We start from the raw sequence: 18731 nt of genomic DNA, 5'->3' as shown, positions 1-18731 counted from the left end.
GTTTTTCACACAACCTTACTGTGTATTTGTCAACAGTATATTCTACTTATATAGTGTATTCTAAACAGTATATTCTGCCTTATAAATTACTTACAAGATTACATTTTCACTTGCATTTTCATTATTAGTATTTCAAGTTTGCTTATGGATTCGTTTATGAAGGCTTTATTGTTCAGTTGCTTTGCATATGTATGCAGCACATTCATCTTATTTTCATATCATATGATCATCAACAGTTTTCCTAGTTGAGAAGTAGACTTCAGACTAACTGCTTCCAAAGATGTTTTCAAGTCATTTATTTTCTTTTAAATGCACAAAATACTTCCAGATACGGATTTTAATTCATTCATTTTCCTTAAAAGATCCTGTTCTCATATATGTTTTATACCCCTCTGAATCAGCCTGAAACTTAATGTAAACTCTATCTGCTAAAAACAAGTGAGTAAAGTAAATTAAGCTGGATTTACAGTCCAGGATTAACTTTTAGTATTGACATAATGTATAATGAATCTGACATCAAACCTGCCTCAGAGTAACCTGTCAACCAGGAAGTGGGACGTTTTTCTGTGGCAGTTGTTCCTCATTTCTGATCTTGTGGTGACAAGCAGAAAGTTGCAGACAGGTGAGTTAGTCCTACATTTATTTTTTTATGTCACACTGTCTTTACTTCTTCACTGCACTGTTTTGACAGCAAGTTTACATTCCTAGGACTTCAAGGGGGAAAAGAAAGTTAAGTTCCTGGTGGAGTTGAGCGTTAATAAATGACTCCTTAGAAACATGTTGGATCAAACTCGCAGTGAGACCAGAGGAAGCCAGTTTCTGTCAGCAGGGATCAACTCCGGCAGTAATGGTAAAGATCTGTTTTTATAGTTTCAGACATCAGCACCATCACCACTTTTAAAAGTATGAAATTCTAACCACACTTACTTTGTGTGTGACTTGTTCCTGAACATTTGATTCCACCTGTACGGTAGGCTATTGTTTTTTTTAAAGACCTGAGGAAATGAGGAAATCCGCCTAACTTCTGTGTGTTTAGCCTGTCACACTGACAACAGAGAACAGCGGTCTGACCAGCACTTAACAATATGATAACCTATTTGACTTTTCTTAAAGGATAGGTTCACAGTTTTTCAAGTCTGTCTGTGAGGTTTTCCTCACTGTAATCATTCCTCCTGTTCATACTGGCTTTTAAAAGATTCCCTTCAAATGTGCTTTCAATGTAAGTGATGAGTGAGTCATTTAAAAGTTTATCTGAAGCTTATATGAGGCTTCAGCAGTCTGAGATAGTCATATCAAGTGGATATCTGCCACATTTACAGCATTATTACTATATTAAACAATGTTTAATTTAGTTAAGTTGATTTAAGTTTGAGCACTGTAAAAATAACTCAACCTTGCATGGATGCTAAGAGTAAACGCTTAAACCTGTTTTTTTTTTTGTGAACCTTTTTAACACTTATTCTACTTACATTTCAATATACAACTAATATGTTAATATATATGTTATGTACATTTTCTAGGCGGTTAGGTTCAGAAAATCCAATTTTTTAATCTTGTGAACAAGACTAAAAGAGTCATGCTAACATGCTCACAATGACAATGCTAATATGCTGTTGTTAAGCAAAGTTAACCATGCTCACCACCCTGGTTTAACATGCTAACATTTGCTAATTTGCTCTAAGATGAAAGTAGGGCTGAGGCAGGTATTTATTTAGTCATAAACCAAATAAATCTGGGCGTCAGATGAATCCCACCTTTATTTAACCAGGACGTTTCTTGAGATACATTATCTCTATTACTAAATGTGGCCAAAATGGCAGCGTAAAATAGGTGTGACATAAAAACACACATCATTTATTTACAACAATCACATATAATGCAACAAAACAGGACCTGAAAGACATGAACATGAGAATTTAAAACAATTACATTCCTTATGAAACAATTTTGAATGTGATGCTGATATGACAGGCTTGGGGTGTGTAGAAAAAGAAGATGCAGTTTTATCAAGTTCAGATTAGACTCCAGTTACACTGAAGATCACATAATAATCAAATTTTTATCATATTTTACTCAGAATTTACCCTCTTTAACCCTAAATCTGGGATTGCTTAGAATGATTATACAAGGTTGAGGACTTTTTAAATTTTGAATTGAAGAAAAATTCACATTCAGCCATTCTTATTATGTTTTTTTTTTCTTCAGGCTTTTTTATCACTGATCCCAGGCCACCAGGAGCAGTGCACAAGAAGAACACGGTGAAGGAGCTGCTTATGATAAGCCGCCAGGTCAGTCAGAGTAAACAGGTATTTCAACAAGCACATGAACGTGACAAGACACGTTTTACAGACGGCTCAGCAAATGGTACAGTCAACTCATAAATGTGTACATTAGCGCCTAGTTTTATCTATGAGGAAAGAAAGACTTTGAGTTCCTCCAGTATGAGGAAGAAGTTAAGCATTCCTCCACTTAAGTTATTCAATATGCAAAACATTTAAAGGGAACACTTGATGTGGGTGTGTCTGTTACGTAACTAGATCTGAAAATATCTGAATTGAACTCTAATAATAGCTCAAAAATGATTCTCTTTCAGAAAAGGAGCTACTTGCAGGATGACAACTCAGAGCATAAATGTAAATCACCCAAATTTGAAGCCTCTGACACAACTTTTCATGTGTTGAGTCCTCCAGCCCTAGTGAACCCCAATATCACTACTCATTTCCCCCCTGCTGCACCTGAAAACTGCCACATCACCCCACAACATATGCAACATGCAGCTCTGCAGGGACAAATGGCTCCGACTGGTGAAGTCAAAATGACTTTGTTTCAATGGCAAATACAACAAGAGGCACAGAGAGTTGAAGGACTTTCTCCTGAGCTGATGAACATGCAAGATGCAGATGGTGACACGTACGTATTCATGAAAAAGTAATTATTTGGAAATTATTTGCATTTGCACTATAACTCATTGCTTGTATCATTTTTAACTACTAGATTTCTTCACATAGCAGTGGCACAAGGTAAAAGGGCTCTGGTATATGTGCTCGCTGCAAAAATGGCGAGAAGTGGCTCACTGGACATGAAAGAGCACAACGGGCAGGTATAAAACTCTCACAAGGTTATAAAGGTTAAGGCAATGGTTACATGCCTCATGGTATTTTAACCTGCTCCCTAAAGTCTTGTCAAGCTTTTCTCTTTGTACACACAGACACCACTTCAGATAGCAGCTGCCACCAATCAGCACTTAATTGTCCAAGACCTGCTGCTGCAAGGAGCAGAAATCAACACAAGAGACCTCTGGGGCCGCTCTCCTTTGCATGTGTGTGCTGAGAAAGGCCATTTTCTTAGTCTTCAGGTAATAATTCGTTGTTAACGCATCGACACACGTCATGTTTAATGAATCAGCAGCTTATGTAACTCATTTAAGATAAGTTTAACACTTAATACAATGTAAGAGCAGCATGTTTTCAAATAGTTTGTTTTTGTGTTTGGTTCTCACATTATGGACATTAAGTTTGATTCCTTTTTTTTTTTTATTAAAAATCCCTCAAATTAAGTAGACTTTTTAAAATATGTTGTTGAATTTTTACATATTTGGTAAAAAAAAAAAAAAAAAAAGAATGTTTTCTGTGTTTCCTTGTCATTGTCAGCAGTTTCTTGTACAAATTAGATGATTTAAAAACAAGAAAACTTAATCACAGACACAGGTCAGTAGATCAAACAACTGATTGATTTTTGATTGACTGAGTCTTTAACACGATTACTTGCTACTACAGGGGCTACTGTGAGTAAATGCATTCATACTGATATAAATACCCAAACAAAGTCAGTGTGATACCTTCCAAAATTCACTACAGAGTCGAGACTGAACGACAACTTTAAAATGACAGTGTATTACAGTATGATATTGCGATATTCCATATTTTGTTAAATCTTTCAATCTTCCCTTCCCTGGCTTTAAAAATGTATGACTGGCAACAGACTTGAACCTACAACCTCAAAACTTCACACAGAATTTACAGATGTGACTACACCTTGAGCTGGTGGATGAGTGGGCTATCATGACAAATTTTGGGCTTTTCAAATGTTGTTGTATTCCGAGAAACACAAGCTAATCCAGCAGGTAGAGGAGGCATAGTACTAAGAAGTTAAAGACAAGCATTTCCTTGTATTATATCTCAAACATCAGTCTGGGACCTCATAGAAAAAGAAGACAAAAATAGACTCTTGGACCCACAACCACAGGAACTAGAAGCACTCACACCAGTTTTAACCTCTGCACTAAACCTCTTCAGGAATTTCCACCAGAACATTTCAGTCTTCACTTGTCGGCTTTAATATTCACCAGTTAAATCTCAAAGCTTAACTGAAACCATTAATTCCATTTGTGGCTGTATTGTTTAATTTGTTACAGTTGCCATTCTTCACTCTGGTTGTTTGTTCACAGCCTGACAAAAAGCTCCAAACCACAACCTCAAACCTCAACCTCTCCCCTGAGATGTTGGAGACTGGCAGTAGTTTTAACCAGTGGACCAACCTACTTTGAACACTTTTTATCAGAGGTTTCCAAACTTTGTTGTCCAATAAAGAGAAACACCGGATACTGCACCGCAAATAATACATGTCTCATACAGGCAGAACTAGGTGGTGACTCAGTATCAAAGTCATCAGTTATTCGTTGATTTATAATTAATTTAAACTGGATTTTCAACTTCAGTGATTATTCTGGCATTGAGTCAATAACACTTTGGTATCAGGTTAATGAGTCTAAGTAAAAGAGGGAACAAACCGTGCATGTATCACAATGCTCAGTGACATGCAGCTTATCTGACTTGTTAATTTTTAACTGCACATTAACACTGTTAATGTGAAACACTGAGCCTGCTTTGTTGGTTCATCAAGTATTTCTTTGTCAGACTTTTGAGTCATCATGTGACTCAGAAAATTTAAAACAAACTCTGGACTTTAATCCACATCTTGCTCACATCCTTTATTACTTTGTGAATCAAATCAATAATTAAATTATTAATTTGTGTTATCTGTTCATACACATCTATGTGTGCTGAAGACTTGAGAAGACTTGTAGGTACAGTATTTAAGTTTGTTTGTTGTATTCTACACTATATTGATTTCTTTTTCTCACACTTGTTTCCACAGAGCATCTGGAGGACAATGTTAGGAAGTGGGCGACCAATTGATATAGACATGTTCAATTATGAAGGTAGGTGTTTTGTCTTTCACCAGACAGCTTGGTATAACCTACGACAGATGAATCTTAAAATACCACTGTTCTCTCTCCGGAGGTTTAACGCCGCTTCATGCAGCCGTCCTGTCTCACAATGCTGTCGTAAAAGAGCTGAGGAGTCTGGAAAATACTTGTTCACATATGACAGTGGACCTGGCACAGAGGAGACAGATGTACGTTCAGTGTACTAAGACTCTGCTGCTCATGGGAGCCTCTTTTGGGATGAAGGTAACTTTACAACTAACAGCATTTAACTAACATTTAAGAAACCAGGAACTGCTTGGGGTTTTCTTTGAATTTCCATTAACAAATTAACATAAACATTAGAAGTGAGTCTTTTTTCATTTCTGCAGGATCAGAAAAGTGGGCGGACGTGTCTTCACATAGCTTCAGAAGAGGCAAATGTGGAGCTATTGAATATTTTCCTTGAACAGCCATCATCACTGACTGTTGTGAATGTTAAGGTTAGTGAATTTTGACATTTGACCTTTTAACTTTTAATCCCCTTAAAGCAGATCTGCAAACATACAAAAACATATGAATCTAATGCAATGTCAGGTTTTTAGTAGGTTTTGTATATTATATCACTTTAGCATCTCACAAGATATTCAATTCACCACAGTCTTATCGCACGTCGACTTTGTCTACACTAACCGGTTTTGTGTCTGCATGTTTCAGACGTTCAGTGGAAACACGGTCCTGCATATTGTCAGCTCCTTGCAAAATCATAAAACTCAGGTGGAAGCCGTGAAGCTGCTGATGAGGAAAGGAGCCGACCCCGGGGCCAGAAACTTTGAAAATGAACTGCCGTCTCAGCTGGTGCCTGAAGGACCCATTGGTGAAAAGGTAGGGTGTGAAATGATGACTATGTTGTCCTATCACTTTACTTTTAATTAAGATGTCGCCATAGGACCATTAAGCAGAAAATAATTCACATGACATTATTTCTGTCTTTCAGGTGCGGCAGATCCTGAAAGGGAAAAGTGTTCATGCTTAAGTGAGCTCAAAAACACTGTCAGTCAGACAGTCAAGTCTATCATGATATTATTTGCCTACACAGGGCAGATGCTGGTTGTTTCAGTGAAACATGTCTACATGTTCATTACCATGTAATGCTCAAAAAGAAAATGAAGCTATGATTTGTGTTTTTTGTGTATGTTTTAACTCTTACTGTTTTACATTAGATACATTAGAAATGCTATACAAGGAGAAAATGAAAATGTTGTGTGTGTTAAATGTTTTGGATCTTGCAATTATTGTTCAGACTTTCTCAATATTTAGGGAGACTTTAATCATGGGTTTCAAAGTCTTTTCTTTTGGAATGAAAAATTGTAATGAAATCATTTGAAGAGGTGTAACTTTTACCTTTTTTTAAAAAAAAAAAAGTATATTTCTGTTAGTAGTTAGTTAGCGTATCATATGTAGAAACTGTGGGTTATTTTAAACTCATTTTGGAGTTAAAGCACATTTTATTGTCAAAAAATGATTTTGTGATGTTATATCATGTCGTCTAAATGTTCATTTTTAGGGTTGACAGTTGACACAAAATTTCGGGGTCTCAAAAGTGAAAATAAAGTATATTATGTAGAAAACTTTGACATATTCTGACCACACCATTAACTACAATTTATTATGAAAAATATATTGTGCTGAAAAATTCTCTGAGTTTTAAAGAAGTTCAAGAGGTGTATGGAAGCTGAAGGTGACTGTGATCCTGTTTTTGCTGACCTTCAATGGTTTAACTTCTCACCTTGTCTAAGTGACGTACAGGTGGACTCCAGGAACACCATGACACCACTGTTGGGTGTGGAGCAGAGTACATTTCTGACTACACTCACTTTTGATGCTGGGTGTCTCTCAGCTAGTTGTCTTTCGGCACTGCTAGCTAGCTTGTTTTGCTGCTGGGTGAGAAGCTATAATTTGATGTCAGAGGTATAATTTTGTGCATGGTGGCATTTATTTGTGTGCATGATAGATGTGTTGTTATTAGCCTCCGGCAGCATTTAGTGTCTGCTGAGTGACTAATGGCTAATCTGGGTCCACCTTTTATTCAACATGGAAATTACTGCTACACATAATGAGTTCAGTTCTGCGCTGCCTTCAGTGCTTAAATTCTCTAACAACATGCCAAAGAAAATATGATTAAGAAAATGTGTTTCTGAATCATAAGTGGAAATCCATTTTCATAAACTTGCTTTTAGATGGTTCCTTGTTATTGCTCTCTTTATGCAGCAGTAGTTTGGTTAATTAGCTTGGAGTCCAATATGGTTTCTTAATTTTCCTGAATGGTTATTAATGAGCCTTTAGTTTCATATTGTATTAAGTGGTCACTGATCAGATCATGGAAGTATTTTGTCTCATTTCTATTTGTATAACCATCACTGGCTCTGGTGGCTAAATTGGCCTTAATGAAGCCAGTATAAGTCAGTGTCATACAAAAAGATTTGAATGCTCTCACAAAAGCACCTTTTTGGGCACCTGATCCAGTTGCTTGAACTGTTTGGTAACATTTTGATGTTGTTGAAGTCACACTGTCAAAGATTGAGAACCTCAAATGAAAGCTTTCATTTCCAGTGTGAATCCGTAGCTCACAGAAGCACTGAAGTTTAAAAGTTGTTATAAGTTTTAAGGTTGTGGATTCAATCCTGAAAACACAGATAATTACTTCAAGCCCTCTGACAAAACTCTTCCAGTCTCTTGATCCAGTAGCTCTACCTGTTGGTTACCTGTTTGAAGTTTCTGAAGTTGTGGGTTCATTCCTCAGTCTGTCATTGAACTTTTTCAAATCAGCTGAACTGCTGAAGATTGAAAAGCTCTGGTGAAGACCGGTGGACACCATCTGACTCTGTGGCTGCCTGTGACCGACAGTTTGTTAGAAGCTTAACGATCATAGGTTCAATCCCACTTCTATTGCTCAATATTTTAAGTCAGACATACTACTGAAGATTGAAAAGTTCTGGTGAAAACTATTGGTGACCTTGTGGCTCACTGTGTTGGATGTTAACATTGAAACTTTGAGGTTCTTAGTAGTTGTTAGTCCTGACTCTCACTTATTTTTTCTTCTTAAACTCAGCCTCACTGCAGGAGATTGAAAACCTCAGATGAAGACTGTTTCATCCAATCTGACCTTGTGGCTCGCTGTGTTGGACAGCTACCCTGAGGTTTTGAGGTTGTGGGTTCGATCCCGACTCTGTCAGTGAATTTCAAAAATGATGACTCAGAGGAGAGGTTGAATCAATTAATGCCATATGCATCATGCCAAAGAAAGTATAATTAAGACACTCTGTTCTTCTAAAGCACAAGTGGAAATCCATTTAATACACTTGCTTTTAAATGGATCCTTGTTATTGCTCTCCAATATGGTTTCTCAATTTTGCTGAATGGTTAATACCTTGTGGTCATCAGCCCTTTTCTGTAACCACTCGGCTAGTAGAACCACTGAGCTGCCCAAGGGAAATGTGCATTGATGTTGCTTCTGTGACCCTGGCAGAGGTGAGATTGAAAACCAATGACTAAAGCTTCAGAAAGGGTTCGACTCTGTGGCTTGGTGTGTTAGACAGCAAGTTCATGTTCATGTTTTAAGGGTCTAGGGTTTGATCCTGCATCAGTCTGTGACTTTTGAACGAAATCACTAAGAGGTGAGGTTGAAAACCAATGACTAAAGCCTCAGTAATAGTCAGACTCTGTGGCTCAGTGTATTAGACAGCAGGTTTGTGTTTTAGGGTCGTGGGTTCGATCCCGGGTCAGTCTGTGACTTTTGAATGACATCACTCAGAGGAGAGGTTGAAAAGCATTCAGAAAAGAGGCATGAGTGCGAAGGGGACCTGGTGGAGTGACGGCTTCGTCAACACAGATCTCAAATACGTCTGCGGACGTGAGGTGGCTGGTTCGATCCCTCTCCTTCATCAGTAACTGGAGCAAAAAAAACTGTGTCCCACATGGGTGGGTAAGGGGGGGGGCCTTGTCCTCCCCCGATGTTCCGCAGGTCCGCAGGTCTGTATGCAAGGGGTTATGCAGCAAAAAGTCCTGCACAGCTGAAGTTTTACTGATGAATGAAGGTGTGAACAACTTTTTAAAAATGTTGGAAGTCTCTTGCCATCACATGTTTGTTGCTTATTATGTTCTGTCATTATTAATACACAAAACCACCGCCTGCCTATCAGGATAAAATGCAAAATTCTCAAATGACACTTGGTGTCTACATACTGTTGTAGACTGCTGTGATACTTATATATGTACTCTTATACTTTATATGCACTCTTATACTTAGATATACGTACTTTGTATTTGGTTGGAGCCAATATCAATACTTTGTAAACCAACATTACAGACAGAACAAGCAAGAAGATCTTTATCCCTGGGCAGGGATTGAACCAGCAACCATGTGCTCAGGTGTATATTACCTGTGACTCATCCCACTGAGCTATCCTTCTGGTTAGACAGATAGGTGTTTATCTCATACATGTGTTATTCTTGCACCCCTCATGATACACTTAACATTTCATGAAAATGAGTTATTTGTACATGGAGGGAGTAGAGCTTTTGTGTGGTCACACCTGCCTTCTGCAGGTTCCTCTGGCTGAGTTGGGGATTGAACCAGCAACCTTGTAAATGCCAGCCCTCTTCTGTAACCACTCAGCCAGTCAAGGTACCCTCTGGTCAACCGAAAATCCTAAATGAATTAATACCATATGCATCATGCCAAAGAAAGTATAATTAAGACACTCTGTTCTTGTAAAGCACAAGCGGAAATCCATTTTCATACTGATATTTTGGTGACCCTGGCAGAGTTAAGAATATGATCCTTGGAACAGGGTGATTTTGACACTGTAAGACTGTGATTGTGATGCTAAATCACTTAAAATTTGATGTAACATGTTTATATCTCAAACACATGTTGTTCCTGCAGCCTTTATGTTACAGTTAATGTTTGATGAAAAAACTGTTGTTATTGTAATTTGGGAGAGTATCTGTTGTGCACAGTGACAGGGTGATTGGAACAGGGTGATTTTGAGACTGTGATGCTAAATCAATTAAAATGTTTTAGTAGAGAGCACAACAAGTTGCACCTGTGGAGTCCATAAAGGAGCAGGAGACAGGGGTGTGGCCTCACTGAAAGAAGCCAGCTCACAGCCTGGCTGCCCGGTGTTACGGACAAACTGGTGGTGGTGGTTGAGCCAGTGGTCTGCACTGAAGCATTTTTACGTGGAGTGGGGTGTTTCCCACCCTTGTGGTGACTTTCTGACCTTGTTCAAGTTGTGGGTTCAACCCTGAGGCACTCAGCAGTGCAAAACTTTAGCTGACTGTGTTTGACAGCAACACTGAAGTTTTAAAGTTGTGGGTTGAATCCCGACTTGAGCAATGAATTTTTAAAGTTAGCAGCTGTATGTAAGATGTAAAACCCTTGTGGCTGACTTTGTTAAAATATGATAATGAAAGGTTTTAAGGTTGAAGCCAGAGCTGCTTGGAGATTTTCAATCTTCAGGAGTGTGTCTGACTTTAAAAAACTGACAGAGAGTGCTAGAAGTGAACCCACAACCCTTAAACTTCAAAGAAGCTGTCTAACACAGTGAGCTTCACAAGCAGATGATGCATAACACTTTTGATCGGAGCTGTTCAACCTTCAGAAGTGTGACTGACGTGGAAAAAGCTGAGTGACAGACTGAGGATTGAACCCGGAACATGAAAATATTGAAGCTGCTGCCAATTAGGCTGAGCTACTGGACTGTGCTGCTGAAAGAATGTTTTGTCAGAGCATTTGTCTTTAATGAAGATAGTGGTTTTAAAAAGTTCCAAAATGGAAAGAAGTAGAAGTCATTAAATGTTTCCAATCTTGAGTGGTGTATCTTGTATGTGACTGATTGAACCTTCAAACCTTTAAGTAGCATAATTTAACACAGTGAGCCTCAAGGGTCAAACCTTTACCAAGGGTTTTCAATCTTAAATACAGCTGCTAACTTTAAAAAGTGGTTGATCAAGTCAGGACTGAAGCCACAGAGTTTAAACTTCAATGCTGCCGTCCAACACAGTGAGCTAAAGCTCTATGTTGTCACAGAGTTTCCATTTGGTGTTTTCAGTCCTCAGTGGTCTGGCTGGACTGAACCCATAGCTTCAACAAAGTCAAAAAGTTACCAAACAGTTCACGCTACCGGATCAGGTCCGTAAAAAGGTATTTTGACAGAGCATCTAAATCTTTAGGCACGTTATTGTATTTAAAAAAACAAAAACAAGCATCCTCTGAATTGAACCCACAATCTTAAAGGTTAAGTGCAGCCGTCTAACACCTTGAGCTACAAAGTAAACCTGCAACCAAGAGGTATCACCAAAGGTTTTCAATCTTCATCAAGGCAGCTGAACAAGCCAGGATTGAAGTCACAATCTTAAAGCTTTTGAACCCACAACGTCAAAAACTTTAAAGAGCTGCCAAACAGACTGAGCTACTGGACGAGGACAAGCATCACTGATGATATTGGTTTTAAAAAATCTTTGGGCAGTTCTGGCTTGAAGCTTAAAACCTTTAAAGTATATTTTAAAACAGTTAGGCTGAAGGGTCAAAGCTTTTACCAAGGGTTTTACATCTTAAATACAGCTGCTAACTTAAAAAATGACTGATCAAGTCGGGATTGAACTCACAAATTTAAAACTTCTGTGTTGTTGTCAAACACAGTGAGCTAAAGCTTTACATGGCTGTTTGGCTCAGGGTTGAACCCACAACTTGAACAAGGTCAGAAAGTCACCACAAGGTGGGTAACACCCCACACCACGTAAAACTGCTTGAGTGCAGACCACTGGCTCAACCAGCAGGACCAGTTTGTCCGTAACACCGGGCAGCCTGGTTGTGAGGTGGCTTGTTTCAGTGTATGTGTTGGATCCAAGAAAATGATCCAAAGAAAATGTCTGTTAATGAAATGTTAAGTGTAACATGAAGGGTACTCATACTCAGACAAATACCAAAGTCACTTTAATGAAAATGTTTTCAATAATTTAACATTACACTGACAGCTTTACAGGGTCAAAAATATCCAATTTCAAGCATTGTATATTCTGCAGTGGTGGGTGGTTGAAATGGCCCAAAGGTTAAAGAAAAGGGCAGCTCTGCTGCTGAAGGAACGTAGCTCTGCAACACAGCAGTTCTACCTGGAGTGGGCTGATACCCACCTTTTTGGTAAGTTTTTAAGTGAAGACAGAGAACCTCAAATGAAATTCTTTTTCAACCGGTATAAAACTTTAGCTCAGTGTATATTGATGTAACTTTCGCCACCCCGGCAGAATTAAAGACATCATTGTTGGGACAGGATGATTTTGACACTGTAATGCTGAATCAAATGAAATGTTTTGGTAGAGAGCAGAAACAGTTGCACCTGTAGTGTCCATAAACAAGCAAGAGACAGTGGAGTGGCCTCACTGAAGCAAACCATCTCACAGCCCGGCTGCCCAGTGTTACAGACAAACTGGTGGTTGAGCCAGTGGTCTGCACTCAAGCAGTTTTACGTGGTGTGGGGTGTTTCCCACCCTTGTGGTAGCTTTCTGACTTTGTTGAAGTTGTGGGTTCAACCCAGAGCCAATTAGCAGGCCAAAGCTTTAGCTCACTGTGTTTGACAACAACACAGAGGTTTTAAAGTTGTGGGTTCAATCCCGACTTGATCAGCAATTTTTTAAGTTAGCAGCTGTATTTAAGATGTAAAACCCTTGGTAAAAGGTTTGACCCTTGAGCCTAACTTTTTTAAAATATACTTTAAAGGTTTTAAGGTTGAAGCCAGAGCTGCTTGGAGATTTTTTAAAGCCAATATCTTGAGATAAGACTGTTCTGGTCCAGTAGCTCAATCTGTTTGGCAGCTGTTTTAAGTCTTTGAAGTTGTGGGTTCAATCCTCAATCAGTCAGATACAAGATACACCACTGAAGACTGGAACCATTTAATGACTTCTACTTATTTCCATTTGGTAACTTTTTAAAACCGGTATCTTGATTAAAGACAGAAATGCTCTGACAAAACATTCTTTCAGCAGCATGGTCTAGTAGCTCAGCCTGATTGGCAGCAAGTTGAATGTTTTGAAGTTGTGGGTTCAATCCTGAGTCTGTCTCAAGTCAGCCACACTGCTGAAGGTGAAACAGCTCAATCATGACGTCAGACCCCCTTTCTATATCGTCAAATAACTAATTAAAAACAAACTTATAAGAAAAATGAGCACTTGGACAAACATCAGCATGAGAAGAACTACCTGAAATGACAGAAACCATCTTTGGGAAAAATGTATTTGACGTGTACTTTGACTTTGACTCGTTTGGCTCATGTCCCATCCACTAAGATGGAGGGGGTGGGACTTATGACCTAGATTGCAGCCAGCCACCAGGGGGCGATGGAGATGTTTGGAGATGAACGTTCAGCAGTGTGGCTGACTTGAAAAAGCTCAATGAGAGACTGAGGATTGAACCCACAACTCAAAAGATTGAACCTGCTGCCAAACAGGCTGAACTACTGGACTGTGCTGTTGAAAGAATATTTTGTCGGAGCATTTCTGTCTTTAATCAAAATATTGGTTTTAAAAGTTACCAAATGGGAACAAGTAGATGTGATTAAATGTTTCCAGCCTGACAACAGGCTTGAACCTACACCTTGAACTAGTGGACCTGAGGGGTCTCAAGGCATATTTTGGAGTTTTCAGATGATAGCATTTTTCAAGGAACACAAACTAATAAGGCAGGTTGATGTAATATTATGTGCGGCTGAATAGAAAAAAAAATCAATGGCATGACTGAGAATTGAACTGACACCTTCAAGGCAACCTGTAAACTGTTGCCCAACAGGTAGAGCTAATAGACCATGTGGTGTTTTGTCAGAGGATTTCTTAATGAAAATACTTATTTTCAAAATTACCAATTGGGCACAGCTTGAGCTGTCAACCCTTAAAGCTCAGCTGTAGCCGTCCAATACAGTGAAACACAAGGGTCACACAGTTACCTCAAGGTTTTCTATCTTCAGCTGAGTTAAAGGTTTAGTGATCAAGTCAGGATTGAACCCAAAACCTTAAGTAGTCTAACAGATGAGACAGTTTCCAAAGGTTTTTATCATTAGTTTACGCTTCACTTAAACTTCAAATTCAATGAGCTGTGGAGTCAGACAGGAACAGTGAGGTTGACTGAGTCAGAATTGAACCTATAACTTCAAACTTCAAGCGAGCTGCTACACCGGGGCCCTGAAAGCCTGTTTTTGACAGAGCATTTTAATCTTGTCATACAATTTGTACACCTTTGATGAAAATACTGCTACCAAGAAATTTTCACCAAAAGGTTTCACTCACTTACAAAATTGATTAATGGTGATTAAAGATACATTTCAAGAGTTTAATTCAATTAAAATATAGCATGTCTTCTGTGCCATATTTTTACCAATTATTTCTAGGAGCAAGCTATATCCATTCTCTTTCATTTTTCAAATTTTAATGCTCAATTTGGACTTGTTTCTTGTTTCATCTATTTATTTTAATATGCACAGTGACCTGGAGACAGACAGAAAGCTGAGGAATACTGTAAACAATATCCATTTAATCTGATATTCCAGAAACAGTCTGATATACTGTCGCTTTATTTGAACTTTACACAAAGAAGACATAATTTGACATAGACACCTTACATTTAAAGGGAACTCATGATGAAATAGTCCAATGGCCCTCTGAATAAAAATGCTGATGCTCCTCTGAAATTCTTTCGACCACATGTCTTTAGAGCTCAGTTATTATTAATAACAGTACAATTTAAGTTTTGTATTGAATGAACTGAATTGAAAGCACAAAGAGAAGCGGTGTCCTTTCCCACTGCATAAGTTAACCCTCTTTAATCTCCATGTATCCAAATATTTTGGACAGCTGTCAGCTGCAGTAAACTCAGTTTTGGTTTAACTACCACTGAAGCCAGACTCTAAAACTGCATTCAAATGTATGTACATTAAACAAGTCGATGGTGGATTTAAATCCTGGTTTCCTTAATTGAGTGAGACGATTTCTGTCATTATCAATGCTGTCTCACTAATGCCAGGAAGTTTTTTTGGGGGGACAGAGACAAGGCACACTGGACCCACACAGAAAGAGATAGAGACAGGTAAGTGGGAGGTGGCATGGGGGAGGTGTGACGGGCCAAGGCGATTTGATTGGATGTGGATGAGTGATCAACGGTGAGGGCGGCCAATAGAGGAGGCTGTCCCAAGGCGATGCCCCTCCCAGTGGCGGACAGATGCAAGAACGCACCAAAGGGACATACACAGAGAGAGGGCCACTGTACCTAGAGAGGTTACCCTCCTGCAGAAGGCCCTGGGACTCATCTAGCACATTGGGTTCACTGTATAAAGGGGGGGCGAAGGGGAAGAATGGGAGTTTAGTTGAGATCAAATCACCACCCGAGTCCTGAGCCCCTTCCTTTTGAGGACAGCCAGAGCGTTCACTCTGACCATAATTAGCTGGGGCTAACAGTCTTACCAAGATACAGAGTCTTAGCTACAGTACTTCACCATGCTGCTCTTAGACTGTTGAACAGAAAAACATTATAAATCAACAGATATACACACAAAAATATAGGATATGACAATGCAAGTTGTAACCAGACTGTCCAAAGTGTGTGTTTATAAAGGTTTGTAATGATCGAGTGAATGACTGAGAAAGTGACTGAGTGAGTGACAGTCATTACGAGTAACCGAGACTAACTCAGTGAGTAACTGAAAAGTGTGGCTAAGAGACTGATTGTGTGGGTGGGTGAGAGGGTTTGCTGATTCATATCACGTCCCACTCAAAAGTCCATTAATTTCTTTAGGAGACTTAATACACAAGGGTTGACTGATGTCATCTTTCTCCGTCTTTGGTGAAAGGACGGGGTGCCTCTCTCAGCATTTATCCCTGTGACCCCCCTGAAAAACAAAAACTGTGTATTATAAACTGTAGTAGTATAAATAGCACACCATTCTTCAGTGTTGCATCCATGTTGCCATGTACTAATGCTCACCACATTATTGTAACCAAATAACTGCATCTTATCAGTGCCTGTTTTTTTTAAATTGGTATTTTACATTAAAAAAAAGAAAAGTCCCTCTAATGCAAGTTGTAACCAGACTGTCCACGTGTGTGTTCATAAAGGTTTGTTTGTTTCTTTAAGAGACTTAATACACAAGAGTTGACTGATGTCATCTTTCTCCGTCTTTGGTGAAAGGACGGGGTGCCTCTCTCAGCATTTATCCCTGTGAACTGCCTGAAAAACAAAAACAGTGTGTATTATAAACTGTATTATTATTATTATTATTATTATTATTATTATTATTATTATTATTATTACTGTCATTATTGTTATAAATAGCACACCATTCTTCAGTGTTGCATCCATCCAGGAATGCAACACTGAGGACTGGAATATTGCTGCAAATTGCTGATGTGTTTCATACAGGCCACTATAGTAATAAATCTACTAGTACACACTACTACACAGACAGCAACGGGACATTATCTAAATAAAATTAAGTAATCTGGACACGTTGGCATATAAAACAAAGTAAAATGAAACTAACCATATAATTTGGAGCATCAGAATTACAAGTCCAGCTGCGCTCTCAGAAATGTTGACTTGATGCTGAAACAAGACATTATTTTAGCAACAGTACAGATGATGTAGTAGTTAGCAAGACTGATTTCAAAACGTAATTCCTGCGTCTCAAGTCCTATGCCTTTCGTATTTTATTGGAATAAAATTCAATATGCAATACTGCATCATTACACATGGTGGAGCTGCAACACAAAAATACTGCAGTGCCTGTAATCTTTACAGGAGTTCAGCCAGCAGTGGTGGAAAGTAACTGAGCACATTTACTCAACTACTGTACTTAAGTACAATTTTTACAGTTCAGCATCACCGCCGATAGACAGCGACAGGTCAGGTGCACTGACTCAGTATCATGTCTTTCTTACACGGGAATAACATCAACATAAAATAGACACGGCGGTCTACAACACTACAAGGCCTATTCAAATATAAAATAGACACAGCTGTTTGTCTAATCAAACACAAAGCAGACAGTCTACAACACCACAGGCAGTGACACAGACATTATGACTGATTTCTTCATAACCAACATTTAAGTTAAGAAAGACTAATTATGGATGTTTGTATCTTTATTGAGCCCTGAAAAGGTGAAAACGTCCAGTATTTCGCAAGAAAAGAGCAGCGCAATTAGAGAAAAATCTGAATAAATGAACAGAAATTGCTCTTTTTTTGTATGATACTTTTTCTCATCTTGTAACCTCAAACGTTTATCAAGGTTAACTAAATTAAGTGTGAAACTAAGCATTAATAATAGCAGTGGTGTGGTCAGAGGACACGTCAGACAGGTCATTATAAAGAAATAAGGTGTACCGGAGGATAACATGTCATTTTATCAAAACAGAGTGTTTCATAGTGGTGTAATACAACAATTATATTCAATTAGAAAACTCTAAGATGGCATTTAGACAGCATATTTATGTTGTCATCAAAAAGAAATAATGCATATATCATACTGTAGATATATGACTCACACATATTTCTTTATGTATATTCTTTATGAGCTTTTGTTCATGTCATAAAGTATCACTGCATGTATCAAATACACGACTTACTCACTCTTGTTTTCTGCAGGAATGAATTTTCACAAGCAACAAGCAGCTTCTGCACAGGCTCATTCTCAAAACACACAGTCAACAGGTGACTGAACCACTTAGAAATGCAAAACTGGGGAAATCCACCTTATTCAAGGCCTCGGCGGGCTCGTCAGTCCCAGTACAAGATCCAGTTCATCATATTACTTCCATAAGTTATGGAAGTGACATGTTTCACTCACCAAGTGTTGTCGCTGCTCAGCCTGCTGTAGTTTAGTGTAAATTAGTCCATTTGTGTCTTCCACCATCCTCCATAGAACAAAATAATCCCAACAGGTTAACCAACTTTGTACATATCACGGTCCCTTTTTAAATCTTCATCCTCCTCTCCGTTAGCCGCTGTCAGGCTAGTAGTGCTAGCAATAACGTTAGCTTGATGATCCTCTTTTCTTACTCTCTCGCTCTTTGCGTTTTAATGCAGCCGATTTGTACTTTACCTCCTACCTAGATTAAAAAAACACACACATCACCTTGATCGTTAACTTGACAGTGTGCGACAACATGACGCATTCACAGACACACAGGCTGCTGGCTTTTAAAACTCCCGGCGGCCAAATAGAGTGGCAGGGGCCCGATTAAGGGGGTACTAAGGGAGTGAAATCAACGACAATACAAACATACAAGACGAGAACCTCTTGGCAGTGGTGGGGGCTCGTCTCTGATCTGCAGAAGACATGACGTGGTCTGAGTCTGACTTTTTATTATTTGCCAGCTAGCTAGTTGTTATATCCAAAGATGATAATATCTATTCTGTTCTTGCTGATAAATGCTGTTACCTCTTCTTTAGAGTCCTTTCTAAAGATCATTTGTCGGTTAT

The 18731-nt window shown here is 38.7% G+C and overlaps 1 protein-coding gene and 1 long non-coding RNA gene across 3 annotated transcripts; one reads left to right on the top strand and one right to left on the bottom strand.

Annotated features, from left to right (window-relative positions):
* Positions 1–762: 762 nt before the first annotated feature.
* Positions 763–6843, top strand: nfkbiz (nuclear factor of kappa light polypeptide gene enhancer in B-cells inhibitor, zeta). Its single transcript, XM_042405114.1, has 10 exons — positions 763–850; positions 2206–2288; positions 2594–2910; positions 2995–3100; positions 3209–3355; positions 5158–5221; positions 5304–5473; positions 5599–5709; positions 5924–6091; positions 6204–6843. Exons 1-10 carry the CDS (start codon positions 778–780, stop codon positions 6240–6242), a joined length of 1278 nt encoding a protein of 425 aa, XP_042261048.1. The 5' UTR covers positions 763–777; the 3' UTR covers positions 6243–6843.
* Positions 6844–14769: 7926 nt separating this feature from the next.
* Positions 14770–18681, bottom strand: LOC121892184. 2 transcript variants are annotated; one of them, XR_006094317.1, is made up of 4 exons: positions 18097–18681; positions 16792–16853; positions 16236–16478; positions 14770–16140 (listed from the first exon to the last, which is right to left on the bottom strand). It is a non-coding gene; the product is annotated as an uncharacterized LOC121892184 (long non-coding RNA). The 2 variants fall into 2 exon arrangements; XR_006094316.1 differs by having other exon boundaries at positions 14770–16478.
* Between the last annotated feature and the right edge of the window lie 50 nt (positions 18682–18731).

The sequence above is a fragment of the Thunnus maccoyii genome, chromosome 24, assembly GCF_910596095.1.
Source record: "Thunnus maccoyii chromosome 24, fThuMac1.1, whole genome shotgun sequence".
Lineage (NCBI taxonomy): Eukaryota > Metazoa > Chordata > Actinopteri > Scombriformes > Scombridae > Thunnus > Thunnus maccoyii.
The sequence above is the reverse complement of the archived record's forward strand: the minus strand, read 5'-3'. Positions and strand labels throughout refer to the sequence as shown.